We start from the raw sequence: 22,834 nt of genomic DNA, 5'->3' as shown, positions 1-22,834 counted from the left end.
GGCTCGTTCTCTTTCAGGCGGCTGGCGATTTTTAAAAAAAACTGACAAAATGCCAAAAGACGAGATTTGTGGCCGGGCCGCGCACGAGCCCGGGGTAAGGAGGAAAAACCGCGACACGTTTCTGTCAAGGCCCACATCCCTGTAGAGGAACGTGGAAACACCCCCATGACAAACAGTCAGAGGTGAAAAGTACTGATAAGTCCACTTTCAATAGTTCCCTTTATGTGTCTCATGTTGAGTTTATGAGGACGAAAATCCGGGTTTTTTTTTTTTTTTTTTTTTTTTTTTTGAAGAAAAGTCAACAAAAAAAGAGTTCGACCCGAGTGCTCGTCGCGTAGCTCGACTGTTGCGTTTCTGCATCGGGTTTTCGGACCCGGTGGAACCAACGATTGGTTCGTCCGCGGAAAACCCGATTTGAGCGGATTACGGCACGTAGGTGAAATCTTGTGGCAGTAAAATAATCTGTTTTTTTTACAATCTGAAAGGAGTGGAGGGCTCAAAGTCCACAAAGACATCAGTGAGCCTCCTGGAGTTCAAGGAAGTTACAGGCCACTTTGACACAGGGATATAAAAGTAATGTTTCCCTCCCGAGGCATTTGGACATTAAACTCGACCAACACAAAAGTGATAATGAAACTTATAAAGAGGTGTTTTCATTCACAAACGACCTCCCCGTGACCCCCGGGGGAAATCACTGTCACCTTGAATATCCAGCGAAGTGATTTCCATGTCGTCCGTGCAGGTGTGAACGTTGGCAGGGGCGGGTGTTTGTCAGGATCTGTGTGTTTGTGTGTGTGTGTTTGTCTGAAAGGCGACGTCGTTCGATGACGAGGTTATTAATCATCGCTTTCCACGTCGCCAAAGAACAATTTCAATCTGTGTTACAAAGTTACTGTTTACTTAAGCGCACTTAAGTATTTCTACTGTAAGTTATTGCACCATGATGTACTTTTAGGAGTACTACTTGTATTTTACAACAATTTTACAAAAGCGTCTTTAAAAACAAACACATTCAAATTTTTATGGCTCTTCCTGAACAAGGGGCAGATCTATGATTTGTGCAAGTTGGTTATTGGAGCTTAAATGGCCACAACCAGGCCATCAAGAATGGAAAATAAAGGTCATTTCAAGGTATTTCCACCCGATGCTCCGTAAAGAGCAGCTAATAATTAATATCAATAGCAGGATATAAATCTGTAAAGTGTAGGTCAGGGGGCTGGAGGGACTGAAAGAAATCCCCTAGGGCTTCCAGCTTGTAGGGAACTCCAAAACCCAAGGCCTATTTTATTTTATTTTATTTTATTTTATTTTATTTTATTTTATTTTATTTTATTTTATTTTATTTTATCTTTTTTTTTTTTTTACAAAGAACTTTAAAAAGCAGGAGTGATGCCAAAGTGCTGTAAATAAAACATAATTTAAAAAAATAATAATCAGAAAATAAAAACACAAAATCTAATTATCAGTAAAAGTGTGTGAGGGCACAGACAACAGTCACATTTGTGATTGTTTTTAAAACAATCACAAACAAATGATGTATTGAATAAACCCTTTGCTCTCATTCACACATCTGTGCATTTTAGGGTCTCCAATGAAGGTCTTGCATGATTTTGGACTGGTGGAGGAACCTTGAAAATCCAGAGGAACCTCATGCAGACACGGGGAGAACATGGAGACTATACGCAGAATTGAACTAGCGACTCTCTAACCGTCAGGTAGAAACAATGCACCACAGTATCAACGCTACAAGTTTTCAATAATTTAATTCATGTTTCTCTCATTTTTCTCCCTGGTTGTTGACTTGAAACACCATATTGCTTCACGTTTGCTTTCTGGTGACATAACTTGACCTCCTACTAGTTTATGGTTATTTATTTACGATGTTGATTTTCACCACGGCTTCTAAATTTTTTTCTAACAAAAGTTAAAAACAAAAAAAAATGGAGCGGAGCAGTAAATCAGTAAAGAGGTTCTCAAAGATAACTGCACTGTTTACATTTTGTTGCAATAATATGCTAATTATTTGTTTTGTTTTAGTTTTTACTTTGCTTCTTATCTGTGGACTGCAAAATAAGAATTTTAATGTGCAGGGAAACACCTTTCCAGACTACATATGACAGTAAACATGTTGAATCTTCAAATCAAACACAGATACAATAGAAGCAGACTGTTACCTTTTATGGCCTAAAGATAACACACTTCACCTATCAGACACAACTTAAAGTATTTATCATTTCTTTATGAAAACAAATAATTTAACATTTAAATGTTTACATCTTGCTGCAGCCATTTGCATATCGTCACCCTCTTTAATAAAGTAATTTTTTTACATTTTTTTTTTTTCCTAAATCATCTCCCCATGATGCTGAACACCTCTGGCAAAATTGCCTACATCCTCAGTTAAACAGATTGCGCCATTCTACCCCTTTAGTAGAAATTGCCAAGAGTGTGTAAAATGGTTCAGTTTTTTGTGTTTCGTGAAAAATCTGAAAAAATGACTTAGGCGATTATTTAAAGAGGGTGATGATATTATATGTTTTGTTTCAGCTTATACTTTGCTATTAATCTGGCTTTACTATGGACAGAAAAATAAGGATTTTAATGTGTAGGGAAATTTCTTTCTTCATAATTTAACATTTTAAATGCTTTTATCGTTTTAAAAAAAATTCTGTCATCGACTGTGTGTTTGATTTCCAGGGGACACATTTAGGCGTCTCGGGCAACAAAAGAGATGAACTATGTGTCAATGTTATTTTAGAACTTGCCAAGTTCTTCATTTCGCAGAATGCAAAAGTGTTCCCCCAATTTTACGTTCTTTATAAACGATTTTGAATTATATAAAAAAAAAAAATTCTTAAAACTTATGGAAAAATCGAAAAACCAAAAAATATACAGCTTGATGTCAGATTTCTTTTGAACCAACAAGTTAACCCTTGTGTTGTCTTGCGAGTCAAAAGTGACCCACTGCCATATTTAGCTGTATAAAAAACACCTTAACCTATTTTTTCCCAACTTGAAATTTTATGACTTTTCCTAAAGAGACCCCATAATTAGAAAAAAAATGATACTTCTTTTTTGCTTATGTTTCCATATGGGCTGTACACCACTTGGGTACAAAGATTGTCTTATTATTTATTAATTATAAATAATTAATAAATAAATTGATAAATTAAAAAATAAAATAAATTAAAAAAAAACCTGCAAGGGGAGTAAACGCAATGTTAAGATCGCACGAGGGTTAATACATGTTATACTCCTCTTGCAGGTTTTTTTTTTTTTAATTTATGGATTTATTTATTAATTATTTTCGTTTACTTTCTTTTTCGTATAGCATTTTCACAAACCTTTTAAAAAAAAAAAAATAGGCGTCTCGGGGACGTTTCCGGGTTTTTCAACGCGCTCCCGGAAGTTAAATCACTGCTGTAGCAGAAAAGAAAAAAAAAAAGACGCTCCAGCTTCTGATTGGCTGCCGCGGCGCACCAATCAGATCGCTTCATCGGCCCGTCGGGTCGCGCTTCGCTCCGATCCGCGGCTCAGACGAGCGCGAGCCGGTGAAGCGCGCGGAGCCGCAGTTTCCCGGATGGACCGCGCGGGATTTTGTGCGCGTCGCCGCGGGAGCGCGCAGATCTAAAACGAGAAGATGGAAAACATGGAGATGGAGAAGAAACGCGGTTGGGACCCGCTGCAGGTGCTGCTGCTCCTGCTGCTCCTGCGAGCCTGCGACGCGCAGACACAGCCAGGTGGGCGCGCACACGCACGCGCAAACACACACCTGAACCTCACACAGACACACACACACATACACACACACCTCCACTTCTTGTACACCAACTCTGGTTGCTTTGTTGACCTTTCACCCCACTTCCTTTTGGGAGGTGGATTTTAAAATGATTAATTAAAGATATATGTGTGAAGGAATTATAAATATATGTATTTAATTAGAATGTGATTTTTGATTTAATTTTATTTTTCTTACTCGTGCTAAGCTAACGCAGCAAAATGGCTTTAATTTAAAAAGTTTAATTTGTTTTTATTTTTTTGCGTTGATAGCGAGGGTAAAAATCCCAGAGAGGTCCAGCGGGTTTCTGCAAATTTTTATTTATCTATTTTTTTTCAACTTTTAAAAACCTCGTCAGGTGCAACAGTGTGAGCAAACAGAGAGAGAGAGAGAGCGCCGCTGTGATTCTAGTCCCAGCCTGGAAAAAAAAAACCAGTGTGTTTGCTGATGGGAGGAGACCGTGACGTGAATCACACCCTACTAGATTAAGTAGGGTGGATTTAATCCTTAAAAGTCTGACGACGATGTTGTTTTTTTTTAAATTGTTTGTTGTTGTGTAACCAGGCGCTTAATACCTGCACTGTCATAACTGAAGTGTGTGTGCGTGTGTGTTTCTACATACAAACATCACTGTAAGCAAATAAATGTCGTGATTTTTTTTTTTTTTTTTTAATAATAACACTTTAAGCTCCACGCATCCGGCCTTGTGACCCGACCCACGACTTGTACCCCAATTCCGTACCGCCCCCCCCGAACCCGACTTCTCCGTGCCACCATCTTGTTTCTCGCCCCGCTAGCGCGCTCACACACTCGGTATGTGGTAATCCATCTACGTCCCGTGCCAAGTTTCTGTTTACCTCCGTCATTGTCTCACTCGCTCTACCAGCCTCCTCCTCCTCCTCCCTCAGCTCCCTCTGTTCTCTCCCAGTACCTGAAATCTCGATAACGGTCAAACAGAAATCACAGATAAAACCGATCCCGATTTTGGGGGCGTTTTATTTCACGATGGACGGGCCTCAGCGGCGAAACAAACACAGTCAAATGTCGCCGCCTGTTTTGCTTCTTTCAAAAATGCGGCCATTGTTTACCCGTGTTGACTCTGACCCCCCCCCCCCCGCCGCCGCCGCCGAACCCCCCCACCCACCATCCATCTGAGGCGAAAAAACCCACTCGGCCTGTTTTTCAGCGGAGAGGCTCCGCCCCCTTTGCCGACATGCCATTTCAGCTGGACGTGCACACGCCGTACCGACCCCCTAAGTTTGTGTGTGTGTGTGTGTGTGAGGGGTTTCCGAGTTTCTCGGCATGCAGGTGTAGAGTCAACAGTCGGCCGCTGATAAGCGTCCAACGAGGAAGGGCGGATGAATCCACCCCTTCTGTGGGTTTGTTAATTTCGGAGAAGCAAACGAAAACCTTGACGTACCAGTTTAATTGATTCGGTGATTCGTGACTTGGTTTGCTCGTAAATCAAATGAAATTTCCCAGTTGAAATGAATCAGAAAAATTAAGATAAAAATAAGAAAGAACATACCATAATTTAGAGCGCACCTTAATATAAGCCGCACCGGCTAGCCTATTGCTAGCCTATCGCTAGCCGGCGCCAGCGCGTTAAAACCATTTAAGTCGTCTTCTTCGGTGTTGGAATAGAACTTCCTCAGAATTTCACGGTAATTTGTGACAAGGCTGAATGTTTTGGCAGCGTGAAGTTCGCCCCAAAAAAATCTGTATTGTTGTTTAAGCCGTAGTGTTCAAAGCGTGGGAAAAAAGTAGCGGCTAATAGTTCGGGAATTACGGTAGATGGAAAATAATAATACATAATAAAAGACAATGGAAGGAAATAAAGTGGTTTTATGTTATGTTTTTACCTTGAAGTTGGGGCAAAGATGGCGGCGCAGGAGTTTTTCATTTGGTGCTCTATTGCTTAATTTCCTGGCTACATGCTAAATGCTACATTTCGTCGCTAAATGTAACTTTATGGACGGAGTGAAGCTGCACCTCTTTTTGAAATAATTGAACCCCTGCAGCAAAAAATTCCCATAAATGTCTCCCAATTTCTCACAGATTCAGGGACACATCACGGCGTCAAACGTTCAACCTGCTAACTTAGATCTCCGAAAAAAGAAGTGGAAAAATCCACTGAGCCTAACCCGGAAAAGTTGATGCACCTGAAAGACAACTGTATTTGTGAAGTAGCTTTTTAAAGTGCGACGCGGGGCTTTGGAGCCGGAGTTCCCTGCAGGCTCGGCTGTCGGCCCAGGTGGAGCGTCTGGAGCCAGGAGAGGTCAAAGGTCACGACCTCACATTCTTCTATTAAGCCGGCCTTTTGTCGTATCCTGCATGTTTCATATTTTTTTCCGCCTAAAACCCGTTTTTGTCTAACAAATTTAAATTTTCCTACCGTGTCGAGCGTCGCATGAATGCAACACCGACCTCTCCCTGACCCCTGGAGGCCTTAGCGCTTTTCAATCTGTTTAAAATAAAAATAAAAACTATTTGGGAAATAGTTTCAGCCAATCAGTGCTTTGCATTCATTAAAAATAGGTCATTTATTATGATCGCGGGTCAGAAAGTCAACATGATGTTCTTAAGAACACAATAACACACTCTTATCAGGACTTTATCGACATGCTCCTTGCTCTCTCTCTCCGTCTCACACACACACACACACACACACACACATCGCTTTAAGGTTAATAATCCTCAGCCTTTTCAATGCCCTTGTTGATCCTGTTGTTCAACTCCTCCATTGGGCTGGAATGTGTTTTTGCGAGTGTGTCATGCACATTTTCTCATGCGCAGAGCACGACATGCAAACATGCACACACCAAGACAGAAACACACACACACACACACACACACACACACAGACATGTACATATATATACAGTGACGTGTAGTGACGTGCACTGACTTCGTCACAATAAGATTTTCAGGAGCGAGCAAGCGCCCCCTACCATGAGGCACAAGAACTGCGTGCCTCGCTTATATTTTATACAGCACAAGAAACTAGCCACATTTATACAGTTGCTGACAAAAAGAAACACTGCGGATTGAAAATGTAGTTCAAATAGCGAAAGTGTTTGAACATTTTAATAGCGAAGTACAGAAAGACAGTTTTAGTGCGGAGCATGCCAGCAGTCAGCCATCATTGCGCAATCTACATAGAGGCGCAACAGTTCCCGGCCTCACCGCACGCCTCTTCTCAGTATTTGAACAGTAAATGTGAAAATCCAGAGATTTTGAATAAAAAAAAACATGAAAAACAGGTGAAGTAACTGAAAAAAACATTTAAATCACTGATAAATATAACTATTTGATTATTGTATCAATTTGACTTTTTTTTTCTTTCCAAGATTGCCAAGTGAGGCACAGCCTCTCCTGCCTCCCCTGACTGCACGTCCCTGTATATATGTATAAAACAGGTTTTATTTGTGCAGATTTAGAAATGGCGATTGCTGCTGCAACCATGGGATTTCCGGCAAATCAACATGCAGGGAAATTCAAAATATAAGTTATTACGGCAGTATTTGAGTTTTAAGGGTCGGATATTTATGAATGGCGTCTTAGCAAACCACCGATGGATTATTATAACATGAATGAGAGAGTGAAGGGTTGGGAGGGTGAGTGAATTAATTTTTGTATGTCTCTGTATGTGAATGAGCGAGTGAATGTATGTCTTTATATCAGAAATATATCTGAGAAATTTTATTTGTCCCCGAGGGGCAACTGGAGGGATAGCATAGCAGCCTATAACATCTAAAAATAGATTAAAATAAAAATAGATTTATCAACTACAGGTAAAATAAAATAAAATTAATAGAGTAAAAATGCATATATGAAGTAAGGTAAAATAAAAAAATAAATAAAAAAAATGAAATAAAGGTAAAATAAAAATTAGAAAAATAAATAAATATGATATAAAGGTAAAATAAAATAAATATATGAAATAAATGAAAAATAAAATGAAAAAAAATTTAAAAAAATAAATAAACAAATGAAATAAAGGTAAAATAAAATCTAAATCAAAATATGAAATAAAGGTAAAATCTTCTCCTTTCGGCTATTCCCTTCAGGGGTCGCCATGGCGAATCAACCTTCTCCATCTAATCCTATTCTCTGTATCCTCCTCTCTCACACCTACTACCTTTATATCCTCTCTCACTACGTCCATAAATCTGCTATGAAATAAAGGTAAAATAAAATAGAAATAAATGTATGAAATATAGGTAAAATAAGAATAAGAATAAAGCGTAAATAAAATGAAAAATAGAGTGAAGCGACTTGAACGTCTGTAAACAAATTGCACATCCGTGTAAATGGCTGTACGTCTATGCAAAGGGCAGGAATGAAACTGTACATTAATAATATTCATGAATTCCATGTTGCTTTTCTTGCGAACTTTAAGTTTGTTCCCTTTATTTTGACCTCAAGCTAAAAGTCGGTATTTCCTTTCTACTGAGTATTTTTTGAAGCAGCTATAAGACGGACGGATCAGCCGCTTTCTCGCCGCCGCTCCCGTCCCCTCCTGGAATTTGAATGGCAAAGCTGCGTCTCGTAGCCGCCCGCCGCCCTCCCACCGCCCGGAAAAACAAAGCACGATGTGTGCACGCTCTGTGTGCAGGCCTTGTGGAAGCCCGCCCACCCAAATGTTCCATTTTCTTGACACCGTTTCCTCCTCTTCCAGTTTGCGCGGGAACCCAGAACGCGCTGAGCACGACGGGAAACTCCCAGATGCAGTACAACCTGATGAAGGACAGGTACACCGGCTGCGAGGTCGTCATGGGCAACCTTGAGATCACCATGATGGAGCACACCCGGGACTTCTCCTTCTTGCGGGTGCGTGGTGGTCGACGCTTTTCCCTTGTGGACGTTCCTACCCGAACACACTCGTTCTCTTCTCCTCAGTCCATCAGAGAGGTGACGGGCTACATCCTGGTCGCCATCAACCAGTTCAGCCACCTGCCGCTGGACAATCTCCGCATCATAAGGGGCACCGTGTTGTACGAGGACCAGTACGCCCTGGCCATCATGGTCAACTACCAGAAGGACGGGCAGCACGGGCTGCAGGACCTGGGCCTCACACACCTCACAGGTACACAGGGGTGTGTGTGTGTGTGTGTGTGAGGTGTGTGTGTGAGCTGCCGGGGCGATAAGGGACTCGTCTCGTGCGACACGCGGTGACTGATGGAACTCCCACGCCTCCACACAGCAGCCGCTCCCTTGGCAACAAGGACGGCGGTGTCTTTACGTGTGTGTGTGTGTGTGTGTGTGTGTGTGTGTGTTGTGACGTCCCTGGAATGTCTTGTGTGTTCAGCCGCCCCAACTGCCAGTGAAACACGAGCCCTGGCACAATGTAGTATTTGTACACAACGTAGTAAAAGGAGTACATGCCACAGTTTGACAAGATGAGTTACCGACCTGTTCGGACCTGCTCTGTCAATATATATATGATTGTGTGTGTGTGTGTGTGTGTGTGTGTTGCATGCAGAGATACTAGAGGGAGGGGTCACAATCATCCAGAATAAATATCTCAGCTACGCCCCTCGGATCAACTGGAAGGACATCGTCAAGGACGGATCGGTCGACATCACGATCAACAACAACGGACCGCTGAGTGAGTTAGGAGTTAGCGCACACACACACACACACACACACACACACACACACGCACACACAGTGTTCACTCACACACCCTTCTAATTGCTTCTAATTCCTCAATGTGTGCAAAACAACCCGCCATCTTTAGCAACATGGCGTCCCTTCCAAGCAACGGCTAAGAAAATATAAAAATCTGATTGAAATAAAGCATTTTTATAGTTTTGCCGTGAAAGCTCACCCCCGACCTTGCGCCCCCAGGGCCCTGCCACCAATCCTGCGGGGACGCGCCATGCTGGGGACCCGGGAACGACACGTGTCAGCACCGTGAGCGACGCCGCCGTTAGCGACGCCGCCGTTAGCGACGCCGCCGTTAGCGACGCCGCCGTTAGCATATTGGTCCCCGCGGCGTGCCTTAAAAACCAACAACGCCGCCCACGCTGTCTCCGCAGTGACCAAGACGGTGTGCGCCCCGCAGTGCAACGGACGCTGCTTCGGCAGAAACCCCAGCCAGTGCTGCCACGTGGAGTGCGCCGGCGGCTGCACGGGACCCCTCAACACCGACTGCTTCGTGAGTCCGCTCGGCCGACGCTCGTTCCGGGATGGACTGGAGATCCGACAGAGGTCGTGAACTTTCTGTTTGGAGGCTCCGTGTCCTCCTCGTGTCTGCGTGTGGATTCCTCAGGGTTCACCAGGTTCCTCCCGCAGGAACCCACTGGAGAACCTACTTTGCACAGATGGGTGAATGAAAGGGTGAATGTTGACTGTCTATATGATGAGTGAATGAGAGGGTTGATATTATACGTCTCCATGAGCATGAATAGAGAGTGAATGTTGTATGTCTAAATAAGCATGAATGAGTGAATGCTTGTCAATATGTATGATGCATGAATGAGTAAATGTTGTATGTCTCAATATGACGTGCGCATGAATGAGTGAATGTTATATGTCTATATGATGTGTGCATGAATGATTGAATGCTGTATGTAAGTATATGATGTGCACATGAATGAGTGAATGTTATATGTCCATATGATGTGCATGAATGAGTGAATGTTGTATGTCTCAATATGACGTGCACATGAATGAGTGAATGTTGTATGTTTTTATATGACATGCACATGAATGAGTGAATGTTATATGTCTATATAACGTGCACATGAATGAGTGAATGTTATATGTTTATATGACGTGCATGAATGAGTGGATGCTGTATGTCTTTATATGACGTGCATGAATGAGTAAATGTTGTATGTCTCAATATGACGTGCGCATGAATGAGTGAATGTTATATGTCTATATGATGTGTGCATGAATGATTGAATGCTTTATGTAAGTATATGATGTGCACATGAATGAGTGAATGTTATATGTCCATATGACGTGCATGAATGAGTGAATGTTGTATGTCTCAATATGACGTGCACATGAATGAGTGAATGTTGTATGTTTTTATATGGCATGCACATGAATGAATGAATGTTATATGTCTATATGACGTGCATGAGTGAGTGAATGTTGTATGTCTCCATATGATGTGCATGAATGAGTGAATGTTGTATGTCTCAATATGACGTGCACATGAATGAGTGAATGTTGTATGTTTTTATATGACGTGCACATGAATGAGTGAATGTTATATGTCTATATAACGTGCACATGAATGAGTGAATGTTATATGTTTATATGACGTGCATGAATGAGTGAATGTTATATGTCTATATGACGTGCACATGACTGAGTGAATGTTATATGTCTATACAACGTGCATGAATGTGTAGATGTTGTATGTTTTTATATGACGTGTGCATGAATGAGTGAATGCTGTATGTCTATATGACGTGTGCATGAGCATGAATACAGAGTGAATGTTGCATGTCTAAATAATGATGAATGAGTGAGTGACTGTTATGTGTTCGAAATGACGTGCGCATGAATGAGTGAATGTTATATGTCTCAATATGACGAGCATGAATGAGTGAATGTTATATGTCTATAAGCATGAATGGGTGCGTAAATACTTGTCTGTCCATATGATGCGTAAAAGAGTGAAATGAGTCTCATATATCTATATATATCAGGTGAATGAATGAGTGAATGTTACACCTCCCTATGACGTGCACATGAATGATTGAATGTTGTATGTCCCTATATGACATGTGAATGAGTGAGTGAAAGTTGAGTCCAGTATAGAAAATGAATGACTGAATGAACTCAGAGAATAGCGATGGATCTTCAGGTCCATCCAGCTTCTGCATCTTCAGAAGCACCTTTGCTCGGAGGCTTGAACAGGGCGCCGAGCGTTGACAAAAGCGCCCCGAGCCCCGGATCGCTGACCCCCCCCCCCCCCCCCCCCCGCAGGCCTGCCGGAGCTTCAACAACTCGGGTTCCTGCGAGACGCAGTGCCCGAACCCCATGATATACGACAAGCACACCTTCCAGATGGAGCCCAACCCGGACGCCAAGTACCAGTACGGCTCCTTCTGCGTGGCCCAGTGTCCCGGTGAGTCCCCGTCGCCGGTTCCCCTCGTCTTTTTCCCCTCCACGTCACCTTTTCGCTCATTCCCCTTTTTTTTATTTCGGAACAGCAAACTTTGTGATCGACGACAGCTCCTGCGTGAGCAACTGTCCGTCCGGGAAAAAGGAGGTGGAGAAAAAGGGCGTGAAGCTGTGCGAGCCTTGCGGAGGCCTCTGTCCGAAAGGTACCCAAAGAATAAGGACAAAATTTCAGATTTCAAGGCCGATCCCTGCGGCTCTTTGCGCACCGAGCTTGCGGTTCCTCCTCAGTTTGCCACGGGACGGGGACGCCGGGGCGGCAGACCGTCGACGCGCTCAACATCGACAGCTTCATCAACTGCACCACCATCCAGGGCAGCCTGCACTTCCTGGTAACCGGGATCCAGGGGTAACTAGCTTTTTAACGCCGCTAGAAATGGTTAAGCTTGGCCCACTTTGGATTAAAAATGGCGCTTTTCTTCCCTTCGGTCGGTGTTGACAGGGACAAATTCAACAACGTGCCGCCTCTGGACCCGGAGAAACTGAAAATCTTCAACACCGTGCGTGAGATTACCGGTGCGTGAGTTTGTTTTTTAACCCTCATATTATGTTAAGGGTCAATTTGACCCATTGGGTCAATGGGTGAAATGGGTTGAGACACGTGTTTTCATCCCCGGGCCGCTGAATAACAACATCCCGACCCTCAGACTTCCTCAGTATCCAGTCTTGGCCCGAAAACATGTCCGACCTTTCCGTCTTCTCAAACCTCCAAACCATCCAGGGGAGAAATCTCTACCCGTGAGTCCGAGATCCCGTTTTCACATCCGTACGTTTGCAAAGTCGACCCGCGAAGTCGTCTAATTGTGTTTTTTGTGTCTCGCCGCCTCCCCGTTACACAATTCAGAGGAGGAGGTTCAAGGTAAAGTAAATCCTCCACGTAAAACGCGCTACTTTTCCACGCTTTTGCCGCAAATTCGACAACAACAGCCGCCGGTCGTGTTTCCCCCCCGCAGGGCCTACTCGTTGCTGGTGATGAAGATCCCCTCCCTGACGTCGCTGGGGTTGCGCTCGCTGGGGAGGCTAAACGACGGTAGCATCTGCATAGCGGGGAACAAGAAGCTCTGCTACAGCAACACCGTCAACTGGATGCGCATCCTGAGCGCCGGACGCAGCCCTACCGGTCGCCCCAAACGCGTGGAGGTCAGGAACAACCGTCCGGCGGAGCAGTGCGGTGAGTCCCCAAGGCGTCGTCGTCCGAACGCGAGCGCGCGTTTTGATTGGTTCGCCGGTGTTTCACCTCAGGAACAGGTCCAGCATATCTGACCGAATTGATAAGAGCTGCGTTCCTCTAATTCAAACCGATTAGCAGTACCTTTTGCTCGCTCTAAGCGATCTCAGGCAAAACTGTTCTCAATTCTACCACCTCAGTGGTGGAACAAACTCTCAAAAGCAACAAGACTAGCATCATCTCTCTCAACCTTCAAGAAACAGGTAAAAATGTTTCTCTTTCAGGACTTTTTACTGCGCTGATGCCCCAGATCAGGTTGGCAGCAAGTTAGGCTATGCAGTGTGTGTGTGTGTGTGTACGTTTGTGTGTCTCTGTCCCCAAAAAAAAAAAAAAACTCACTAACCCAAGCTTACTGTTCTGTATATTTGTGTATTTGCAAGTGTATTTGCAGTCCCTATGTCCTCTATTGTAAGTCGCTTTGGATAAAAGCGTCTGCCAAATGTAATGTAATGTAATGTGTTTGCAGCGGAGGAGGGCCACGCCTGCGACCCCCTGTGCTCCTCCGACGGCTGCTGGGGCCCGGGGCCGAATCAGTGTCTGTCCTGCAAGAAATACAGCCGGGGAGGGACTTGCGTGCAGGACTGCATGTTCCTGAGCGGGTCAGTCCACATCGGACCGCCGGAAAACGTCGAGCCGCGTCATTTCCCTTCTCACGAATTTCCGTTTTTCAACGCAGGGAGAGGCGAGAGTTCGCGACGGCGACCGGAGAGTGCGTCCCATGCCACCCCGAGTGCAAAGTCCAGGAGGGGCAGCCGACGTGCACGGGACCGGTACGATTTCTCCCGGTGGCAAGCTCAGATTGCCGGAGTGGCGGGGGCGGGGGAAACATCAGCCGTTCGTGGTGGGGAGCCTGCATGGCGCTCGTTCACCTGATCGCCGCTGAAAGGGCGCCGTAGAAGCGTAGAGGCACCCCGGCTCTAGAGCAAACGTGTCAAACTCAAGGCCTGCGGGCCGAATGCGGCCCGCCAACTCGTTTTATATGGCCTGCGAAAACGTCTTAAAAGTTCTGATTGTCTTAAAATCAATTGCAGTCTATCCACATCAATTTTCAACAGCTGAGAACTGGAACTGAGAAAAACAAATGATCCCGAAATATGATAAGATTGTTGATTCCCATCTGGGAAATTCTTTTGTCCCAGCGGCTCAACACGTCAATAAATACGAATATAAATATAAATAAAAGAGACAATTAAAAGATAGCGAAAGACATCCACAAAAAATTTACAGCAAAATGAACAAAAACAAGGATAAGAATTGACACAGGATGAGAAAAAAAAAAAAAAAAAAAACACACAGCATTTAAATTGTCACCCTTAAATGTGGCCCTTTGAGGGCAGCCATTATGCTGATATAATTATATATATTGGTCCACGAAGCCATAACAAAAGACTATTTGAGCCTGTCAGGAATCATAGCGCATTTAACACTAACACTACAATTTTCTGCTGGTGTTTTGGCGCAAAAATCACAGCAGTCATTCCGAAAAATGGCGAAAAGAAAGTCCGAAAACAGGAATAATTTGAATTTAGGCCCACTGTGTATTTGAGTTTGACAATATTGCTCTAGAGCATCTCCAGAGGGACTTGGAGGGTCATTTCATTCTAAAACCAGTAGATTATGTAAAGCTACATTTCCGTCACGTTGATTTCAATCCCCTTCCCCCGAAAAAAATGTTCAAAAGTGCAAAATATTAACCGCAAATTGGAATAAATGACGAGGGAACACATGGAAAAGATGTTACATGGATACAGAACACGGAGGGGGACGTTTATAAAACTGACAAATAAAGGAAGAAACAGGAAGCGCCAAGAGAAAAACATTTCTTATCTTCTATAATCATTTCTTTTCTGTGTAGATTTTATCACCTTTGTTTGTTTTGTTTTTTCTTTTTTTCCTCATTCCTGCTTTTCAATTGAGGTCAGGAAAATAAGACATAAAACTGGAGGTGACACGAGCAGCCTCGGTGCCCCCGTGGAACTGGTTCTGCACGTTTTTTACGCAACCTCCGCTCACCGAAACCGCTCGCTGCCTCCTTAACCTCAGACTCCCACGACCCGCGTTCGAGATCCGAGGCGCCGCGTCGACCGCCGACCTCAGGGAACGTGGAGACGCCTTAACGCCGTCAAACCGCACTCACGATATCTAGCTGTAGACACCGATTGTAGGATTTTTTTTTATTTTTTTTTTATTCACTTCAGGGGAACTCTTCAGGCAGCTTGTTTTTTTTTTATTGACTTGTGAATGTATCTTAAACTGTTTTATATCATGCACCAATAAATGGTCCAACTGCCTCTGCTCTGGGAGTGGTTGTTTTTCCTTTTTTTTAAATTGGTCGGAATGACAGGGAGGCACAGTTGTGTCTTTTTAAATATCCAGTATTTCAATCGGGGGTGACTTAGTTCGTAATGTTCTCGCCCCGGTTAAAAAAAAAGAGAAGAAAAAGAAGTGAGTAAACAAGTTAAAACAGGTATTTCCACCTGAGGAGTTCTGCTGTAGACGACTGTGGCACACTGCTGCCACCTAGTGGTACAGCGTGCCCCTGCTTGACTTGTGTTTTTGTGTGTGTGTGTGTGTGTGTGTGTGTGTGTACAGGGTGCAGATGCGTGTGTGTCCTGTGCCAGGCTGAAGGACGGCCCGCACTGTGTGTCCCAATGCCCTAGCGGGGTGATGGGAGGGGGGGGCGTCGTCTTCAAATACCCCAACAAGCAGGGCCGCTGCGAGCCCTGCCACCTTAACTGCACTAAGGGGTAAGTCGGGTGTTTTGCACTTTTACACACACACACACACACCCGTACATGCATGTATTTATATCAGACATGATGTTCCTCTGTGCAGGTGCTACGGCCCAGGAATAGCGGACTGTGTGATGGCAACCAGCGCTTCTTCTGTGTAGGTGCACATACGTCAAGTCCTAAGGCTAAGAGGAGTGAAGGAGGAAAATTGTAGATATTTTCTTTTCCTCTTGGTTGCCCTTCAGGGGGCGCCACAGCCAATCACTTGCCTCCATCTACCTCACAGCCAATCACCTGCCTCCATCTAATGTATGATGGAGGCAGGTGATTGGTTTAGATTCTAACCCACAGCCAATCACCTACCTCCATCTAAATCACAGCGAATCACTTGCCTCCATATGCCTCACAGCCAATCACCTGCTGTCATCTACTTAACACCCAATCACCTTCCTTCATCCAATGGTAAGATGGAGGCAGGTGATTGGCCTAGATTCTAACCCACAGCCAATCACCTGCCTCCATCTAACTCACAACCAATCACCTGCCTCCATCTAAATCACAACCAATCACCTGCTCCATCTAAATCACAGCCAATCACTTTCCTCCATCTACCTCACAGTCAACCAGCTGCCTCTATCTAATGGTAAGATGGAGGCAGGTGATTGGCTTAGATTCAAACCCACAGCCAATCACCTGCCTCCATCTAACTCACAACCAATCACCTGCCTCCATCTAAATCACAGCCAATCACTTTCCTCCATCTATCTCACAGTCAACCAGCTGCCTCTATCTAATGGTAAGATGGAGGCAGGTGATTGGCTTAGATTCAAACCCACAGCCAATCACCTGCCTCCATCTAACTCACAGCCAATCACGTACCTCCATCCAAATCACAGCCAATCACTTGTCGTCATCAACCTCACAGTCAATCACCTGCCTTCATCTACTGGTAAGATGGAGGCAGGTGATTGGCTTAGATTCTAACTCATAGCCAATCACCTGCCTCCATCCAAATCACCTGCCAATCACTTTCCTCCGTCTACCTCACAGCCAATCACCTGCCTCCATCTAACCCTCTCCTCCCAATCCATCTATCTCCCCCTCCATCCATAAACCTCCTCTCTGCTCTTCCTCCAAACCTCCTCCAACCTCAGCATCCTTCCAACCAGATCTTCTCCATCCCTCATCTTGTCCAGATCCAAACCATCTCAGTGAGACTTTATCTCCAGAACATCTAACATGTGTTGTCCCTCTGATCCTCTCCATCCTCCTCACTCCCAAAAATAAACCTCTTTTCCTCAGTGTCTCCAAACCAGACACCATGCCTGCTCAAATCTCCTTCTTCTAAACCCTTAAAAATATATGTATATATATATATATATATATATGTGTAATAGCAGTCTAACCCAGTGTTTCCCAACCTTTTGTGAGCCACGGCACATATTTCACATTAGAAAAATCTCCCGGCAACACCATCAAATAAATATGTCAAAAACATTTTTTTAACGAATTAGAATGAAACCGTAGTCTCAATTTACTTGGTGTGAAATCTAATATATCTAATATCTGTAGATTCGTCAAGTTGCAATGCAAATTTCCCACTGATGTGCAACTTTTCCAGAACACTTTTTTTTGCAATGTCTGAAGAAATGTCATCAATATGTCTGGAAAATGGTATTATTTAAGAGAACTCGGGCTATTTCTTTATCAACGCCAGAGCCGAGCATTTCTTCTAAAATGATTTTGCCGGCAGGTAATATTAATATTTTGCTATTTGGATTAAAAGATGAGTTCAGCAACTTTATAGCGAGCTTTCACCGCTTTCCCACTCGTCTTGGTAGTTTTCAACAACGCTGCCTGTTTGTTTACACGGATACAAGTGCTTTTTATTTTAAAAATGTATCCCGCAAAGCGTCAATAATCGATCTGATACACAGATGCACTGATCTAAAGTGTCTCCTCTTCTTTTTGTGTTTCAGGAAATCCACCACGGGCATCGTCGTGGGAGTTATCATCCTCCTCTTCGTCTCCTTCTCCGTCTTCGTGTTGACCGTTCTCTACCGCCGGGGTCTCGCCATCCGCCGCAAGAGGGCGATGAGGAGATACATGGCGAACGGCGAGGTCGGTCAAATTCGCTGTTTTTTCTTTTGCTTTTCGTGACCCTTCGGCTAAAATCCGTGTGCGGCCTCTTCCTCTCCACCCCAGAGCTTCGAGCCTCTGGACCCCGGCGAGAAGGGACCAAAAGTTCACGCTCGCATCCTGAAGCAGAGCGATCTGCGCAAGATCAAGCTTCTCGGCAACGGAGTGTTCGGCACGGTCCACAAGGTGAGCCTCGCTCGGTATCTCCTTTTTTTAAGACGTTCTCGTGGCGGGACGCAGCTTCAGTTCTCCTTCAAACCCCCCGCAGGGCATCTGGATTCCCGAGGGAGACACGGTGAAGCTTCCCGTCGCCATCAAGACCATCCATGACCGCACCGAACGGCACTCCTTCTTCCAGCTGACTGACGTGAGGATACGCGACTGTTTTCAACCGCTCAACCCGACCACAAACCGATCGTCTTATCTTCTCATTTGGCCGAGCAGCACATGATGCTGATGGGAAGCTTGGACCACGTCAACGTGGTGAGGATTCTGGGCATCTGCCCCGGCGCCAGCCTGCAGGTGGTCACCCAGCTCAGCAGAAACGGCTCCCTGCTGGAGCACGTCAAGAAGTACAAGGACAAACTGAGACCGCAGATACTACTCAACTGGTGTGTGCAGATCGCAAAGGTAACAGCCTAGCCGCGTGTGTGTGTGTTAAGATGGTAGCGGCAATCGTTCCCCTAACGGCAGCTGACCCCTGATCTCCTACCAGGGGATGTATTACCTGGAGGAGAACAGGATGGTCCACAGGAACCTGGCGGCCAGAAATGTGCTTCTGAAGAACAACTTCACGGCCCAGATCTCCGACTACGGCGTCGCAGACCTGCTTTACCCCGACGACAAGAAGTACTTCTACAACGAGTTGAAGGTATTCCCGCCGCTCTGTCGTCCAGTTTGGCACCGCAATTTTCTTTTTTTGCTTCGTTCGACGCTATTTCCTGCGTCACACCAGCTCTTTTTTTTACTGGTCGTTGGTGAAATCTGTTTGCAGTCGGCCCCGCCCCCTTCACGCACACACACACAGTGCCGGCTACGCTAATAAGCGCTAACAAACATGCCAGCTAGTTGTCCGGTCTGACATCACAGAAACAAGGGTGCAGCTACAGGTTTCCATGGTTACACTAACACTGAATTAGAATCCACTTTTTGGGTTTCTCTGCAAATCCTTGGTTCTAAGGCTCCCGCCTCCCACTCCAAGGCTCCGCCTCCCACTCGGAGGCCAATGGCGCGAAACCTCAGACCGTCTGAGCGCCGTCCTTCTGACTTGTAACTTGATCCAAAGACAAAAACCTACTTGAGGACGTAGTCGATGTTGATGTTGTATCACCTGTATCTCAGACGCCGATCAAGTGGATGGCCCTGGAGAGCATCTTGTTCCGCAGATACACCCATCAGAGCGACGTTTGGAGTTACGGTGAGTTTTCCCGTATTTTATTTTCATTTAGTTCTGTTGTACTGTTAGTTCGCGGGCCTGGTACATCGGCTAGCAAGTCCACCTCACAGCAAGTAGGTTCTTTCGGCTTCCTCTGACAGTCCACACACATTCGAGGGGTTCATTGGAGACCCTGAATTGACCAAGTCAACAGTTGACTGTCTCTATGTATGTCCCTGTGGTCAAACAGTCCAGGGCTAACCGTCTCGCCCGATCCCACCTGGGGTAGGCTCCATCCCCCTTGGCACCCTGAGTGCAGGATAAATGGATGATTAAATGAATGAACAGTTGATGAAAGAGGTCCCCTTGAAGCCGTTTTAATGCCCGATCTATCCCGTCGACGTAGGTGTGACCATATGGGAGATGATGTCTTATGGGACGGAGCCATACACCAACATGCGTCCACAGGAAGTCCCCGATTTACTGGAAAAGGGGGAGCGTCTGTCTCAGCCTCAAATTTGCACTATTGACGTTTACATGGTGATGGTCAAGTGTGAGTGCACCACTTAAAATGCACTTTTTTAACTTTGTAACTTCAAATCGGCCAAAGACTCAACTCTTGTCCTCGACTTCCAGGTTGGATGATTGATGAGAATGTCCGTCCGACATTCAAGGAGCTTGCAAGTGAATTTACCAGAATGGCAAGAGACCCACCTCGCTACCTGGTGATAAAGGTGAGTCTCGGGTCGCCAGATGAGGAGGGCTTGGGAGCCTACGGACGGTCTTACATCGGCGTTTGCCTCTCGATCCACCAGGCGGACAGCAGTCATCAGGACACTACCGTCGACGACTTGGCCGGGCGGAGTGCAGACCTGGAGGAACTGGTAGATGTGGATCTTGATCTGGACCAGTGGGATGAAGAGGTGGAGGAGGGCTCGATGGCGCCATCCCATTACCTGTCTCCATCCAGGAGCCTCAGCCATCTCTCCCGGACGGATCCTCAACGGGTAGGAGACACCAATGTTCTGTCAGATTCCCTGGACAGCTCTCATTCTCCCGCAACTACATCTCTCCTCTGTCTTCACTTTCGAAGGTGGTTTTGAGTTCACCTGGCGGGGCCGGATACCTCCCTATGACACCAGGAGTTGACCACCCGGCACAGGTAGCTGTTAGCTGTTAGCGGTATTAGCGCAACAGCCGTTGCTAGGTTTTCTCACAGTTGTTGCTCACCTTGTCCCAGGCCACGTGGCGGTCACGCTCTCGCCTCGACTCGGGACGGACTTTGTCCGAGAGCTCGGAGGGTTGCGGCACAGCGGTGGAGCTGGAGATGGACGAGGACCTGTCCCTGGCGGGTAGCCTGAAACGGACATGTCACCGCGAGGACAGTGCCTACGTGTCGCAGAGAGACAGCATGTCCGGGGGGCCGCCGCAAACCCCGTCCCCGGAGACCGAGGAGGAGGACCAGAATGGATATGTGCTCCCGGGGGACAGCCCTGAGAGAGGTGATGATTTTATACGTATTATTCCTTTTTAGCAAGAGCACAATGTCCAGATCCATGGCCTTGCAAATCCAAGGCCAAGGCCAGAAAATAATCATTAGCTACAACTCACACTATGGGAAAGAAAATGTTTTTTTTTTTCCAATATCTGAAATCTTTATTGAAAAAAGGTTCTCTTGAAATATTCATATTTAGGTTTGGTTAGATTAGGTCGCACTGTATTGTCTTGTGAAGTATATTTCTTCATTCATTCACTATTTATACCACTCATCCTGCACTCATGGTGTTGGAGCCTATTTCAGCTATGATTGTGATTGACCCCGGGGCCACTTATAGAGCCATTGGACCATTTTAATTAAGTAAATCTAAAAGTTATCATCTAAAATGCGAGTATTTAAGGAAAGTAAATGTAAAGTAAATGTATGAAATAAATCAGTCTGTCCCATATGTCAGGTTTTAACATCATGTTTTCATCAGGCAATGCAAACAAAGACCAACTGAACAAACTTCCTCCTCGTTCTGATTTCCAGAAACTCTTCTTCTTTCTTCCCGAGCCACTCGTGGCAGGAGGTCTCATCTGTCTGGCCTCATGGACGACGTGGATGACGACGAGTATGAGTACATGAACAAGCAGACGCACGTCTCGCGGAGAAACAGCGGCCGCCCCAGGAGTAAAGGCCGTCCGCTGAGGGCCAACAAGACACGAACACCCTCCGTGTCATCACAAGCGACGGCGAGCTCCAGGACCAACGACACCTCTGACTCAGAGCAGCAGGCATCCCAGGATGTTCAGTATGAGTACATGGACATCAGGTGTGTTGATAGAGAAGAAGGCTCTCCGGATTATGACCTTCCCCTTCCTCCGGCAATGGCCAGGAGGGATGAAGCCGAGGAGTACGTGTATCAAGAAGACGATAACTACCACTACACCAACAGGCAGCCGAAGCTGCGACAAGCTCTTAAAGAGAGGAAGGAATTGCAGGAAAGGGATAGCGGCGAAGCATACGAGTATGAAGACATGGACTGCTTTGCAGCATCGCCGCCTGGAGATGAAGTGGTTTATCAGAACATGCAATTGGAGGAAGAAGCTGCAGTGGAGGACCCGGGCGCCCCTCCGCCCGGGCTTGACACCTACTTGAAAGTTCAAGCAGGAGTCGGGGTCACGGAGCCCGGGGCAGGAGACAGATCCTACGACAACCCGAGCTACTGGCACAGCAGGATGTTTCTGAAGCCCACCCCAGTGCCCACATGAAGAACACTCATGGACTAACTTCTCACGTGTAATCATGAAGGATCCAGAGACAAAGAAATGCAATGTAAAGCTACAAATGCGACAGATGACAGGTTGATCAGCCATGGCATTTATCTGTGGCAGATGTACTCTAGCTCTTGCACTGAGGTATTCCAAGCCACCCATAAAATCACTCTTGTTAAAAAGATAGATTACAAGCTATTTTTTGTTTACATTTTAAAATGAACGGGCATGCGAGTGACAAGTTCGTGTCAAGTTGTACCTATACATCTGGAGATGCCTTTTGTTGATACATTTTCTACTGAAATAAAATGATTTTAAGATGTTAAAAGAGAAACTTCTTATTTATAATTGCCATCTAAATTGGAACTTCTTATTGGCTCTTAAATCTCCTGCACACAAATATTAGCACTTGATCATTTGTCCATTATGAGGCCTCCTATGTAGAAGTTGAAACATTCTCTCTGTCATCAACACTTGGCCGCAATTTACATTTTAGCTGACAAGGAACCCTTTTTTTGCTTCCTAAAACCATACCGCTCATGATGTAGCAGAACAAATAAGCAATCTTTTTTCATACCTGATCCACGCAGGAAGGGCAGGTGACATGATAAGAAGTAGGTTAAAAGAACAAACGAAAAACATGAAAGTAGGTCCCATGTGACAATAAACCTACAGATAAT

The 22,834-nt window shown here is 45.2% G+C and overlaps 1 protein-coding gene across 1 annotated transcript; it reads left to right on the top strand.

The window, feature by feature from the left end:
• The first annotated feature begins 3,513 nt into the window (after window positions 1-3,513).
• Window positions 3,514-22,482, top strand: erbb3a (erb-b2 receptor tyrosine kinase 3a). Its single transcript, XM_086167997.1, has 29 exons — window positions 3,514-3,740; window positions 8,460-8,611; window positions 8,681-8,867; window positions 9,264-9,389; window positions 9,632-9,697; window positions 9,823-9,941; window positions 11,732-11,873; window positions 11,959-12,072; window positions 12,158-12,275; window positions 12,369-12,442; window positions 12,574-12,664; window positions 12,771-12,785; window positions 12,880-13,097; window positions 13,621-13,753; window positions 13,831-13,924; window positions 15,747-15,901; window positions 15,990-16,043; window positions 17,866-18,007; window positions 18,092-18,211; window positions 18,294-18,392; window positions 18,470-18,655; window positions 18,741-18,896; window positions 19,367-19,442; window positions 19,807-19,953; window positions 20,037-20,134; window positions 20,216-20,407; window positions 20,494-20,562; window positions 20,641-20,902; window positions 21,430-22,482. The coding sequence occupies exons 1-29, from the start codon at window positions 3,641-3,643 to the stop codon at window positions 22,149-22,151; spliced, it is 4,227 nt and encodes a 1,408-aa protein (XP_086024123.1). The 5' UTR covers window positions 3,514-3,640; the 3' UTR covers window positions 22,152-22,482.
• The last annotated feature ends 352 nt before the right edge of the window (window positions 22,483-22,834 follow it).

This window comes from Fistularia commersonii, chromosome 21 (genome assembly GCF_037954325.1).
Source record: "Fistularia commersonii isolate RoL2024-O1a breed Wild chromosome 21, RoL_Fcom_v1.0, whole genome shotgun sequence".
NCBI classification, from domain to species: Eukaryota; Metazoa; Chordata; class Actinopteri; order Syngnathiformes; family Fistulariidae; genus Fistularia; species Fistularia commersonii.
This window is presented reverse-complemented; position numbering and strand designations above follow the sequence as displayed.

Excerpts from the sequence above, each read along its gene's own strand:
- erbb3a (XM_086167997.1), top strand. The coding sequence starts at position 3,641 with ATGGAAAACATGGAGATGGAGAAGAAACGCGGTTGGGACCCGCTGCAG. Across the intron at positions 19,443-19,806 it reads GAGCGACGTTTGGAGTTACG|GTGTGACCATATGGGAGATG; the intron begins GTGAGTTTTCCC and ends CCGTCGACGTAG. Across the intron at positions 20,408-20,493 it reads CCCGGACGGATCCTCAACGG|GTGGTTTTGAGTTCACCTGG; the intron begins GTAGGAGACACC and ends TCACTTTCGAAG.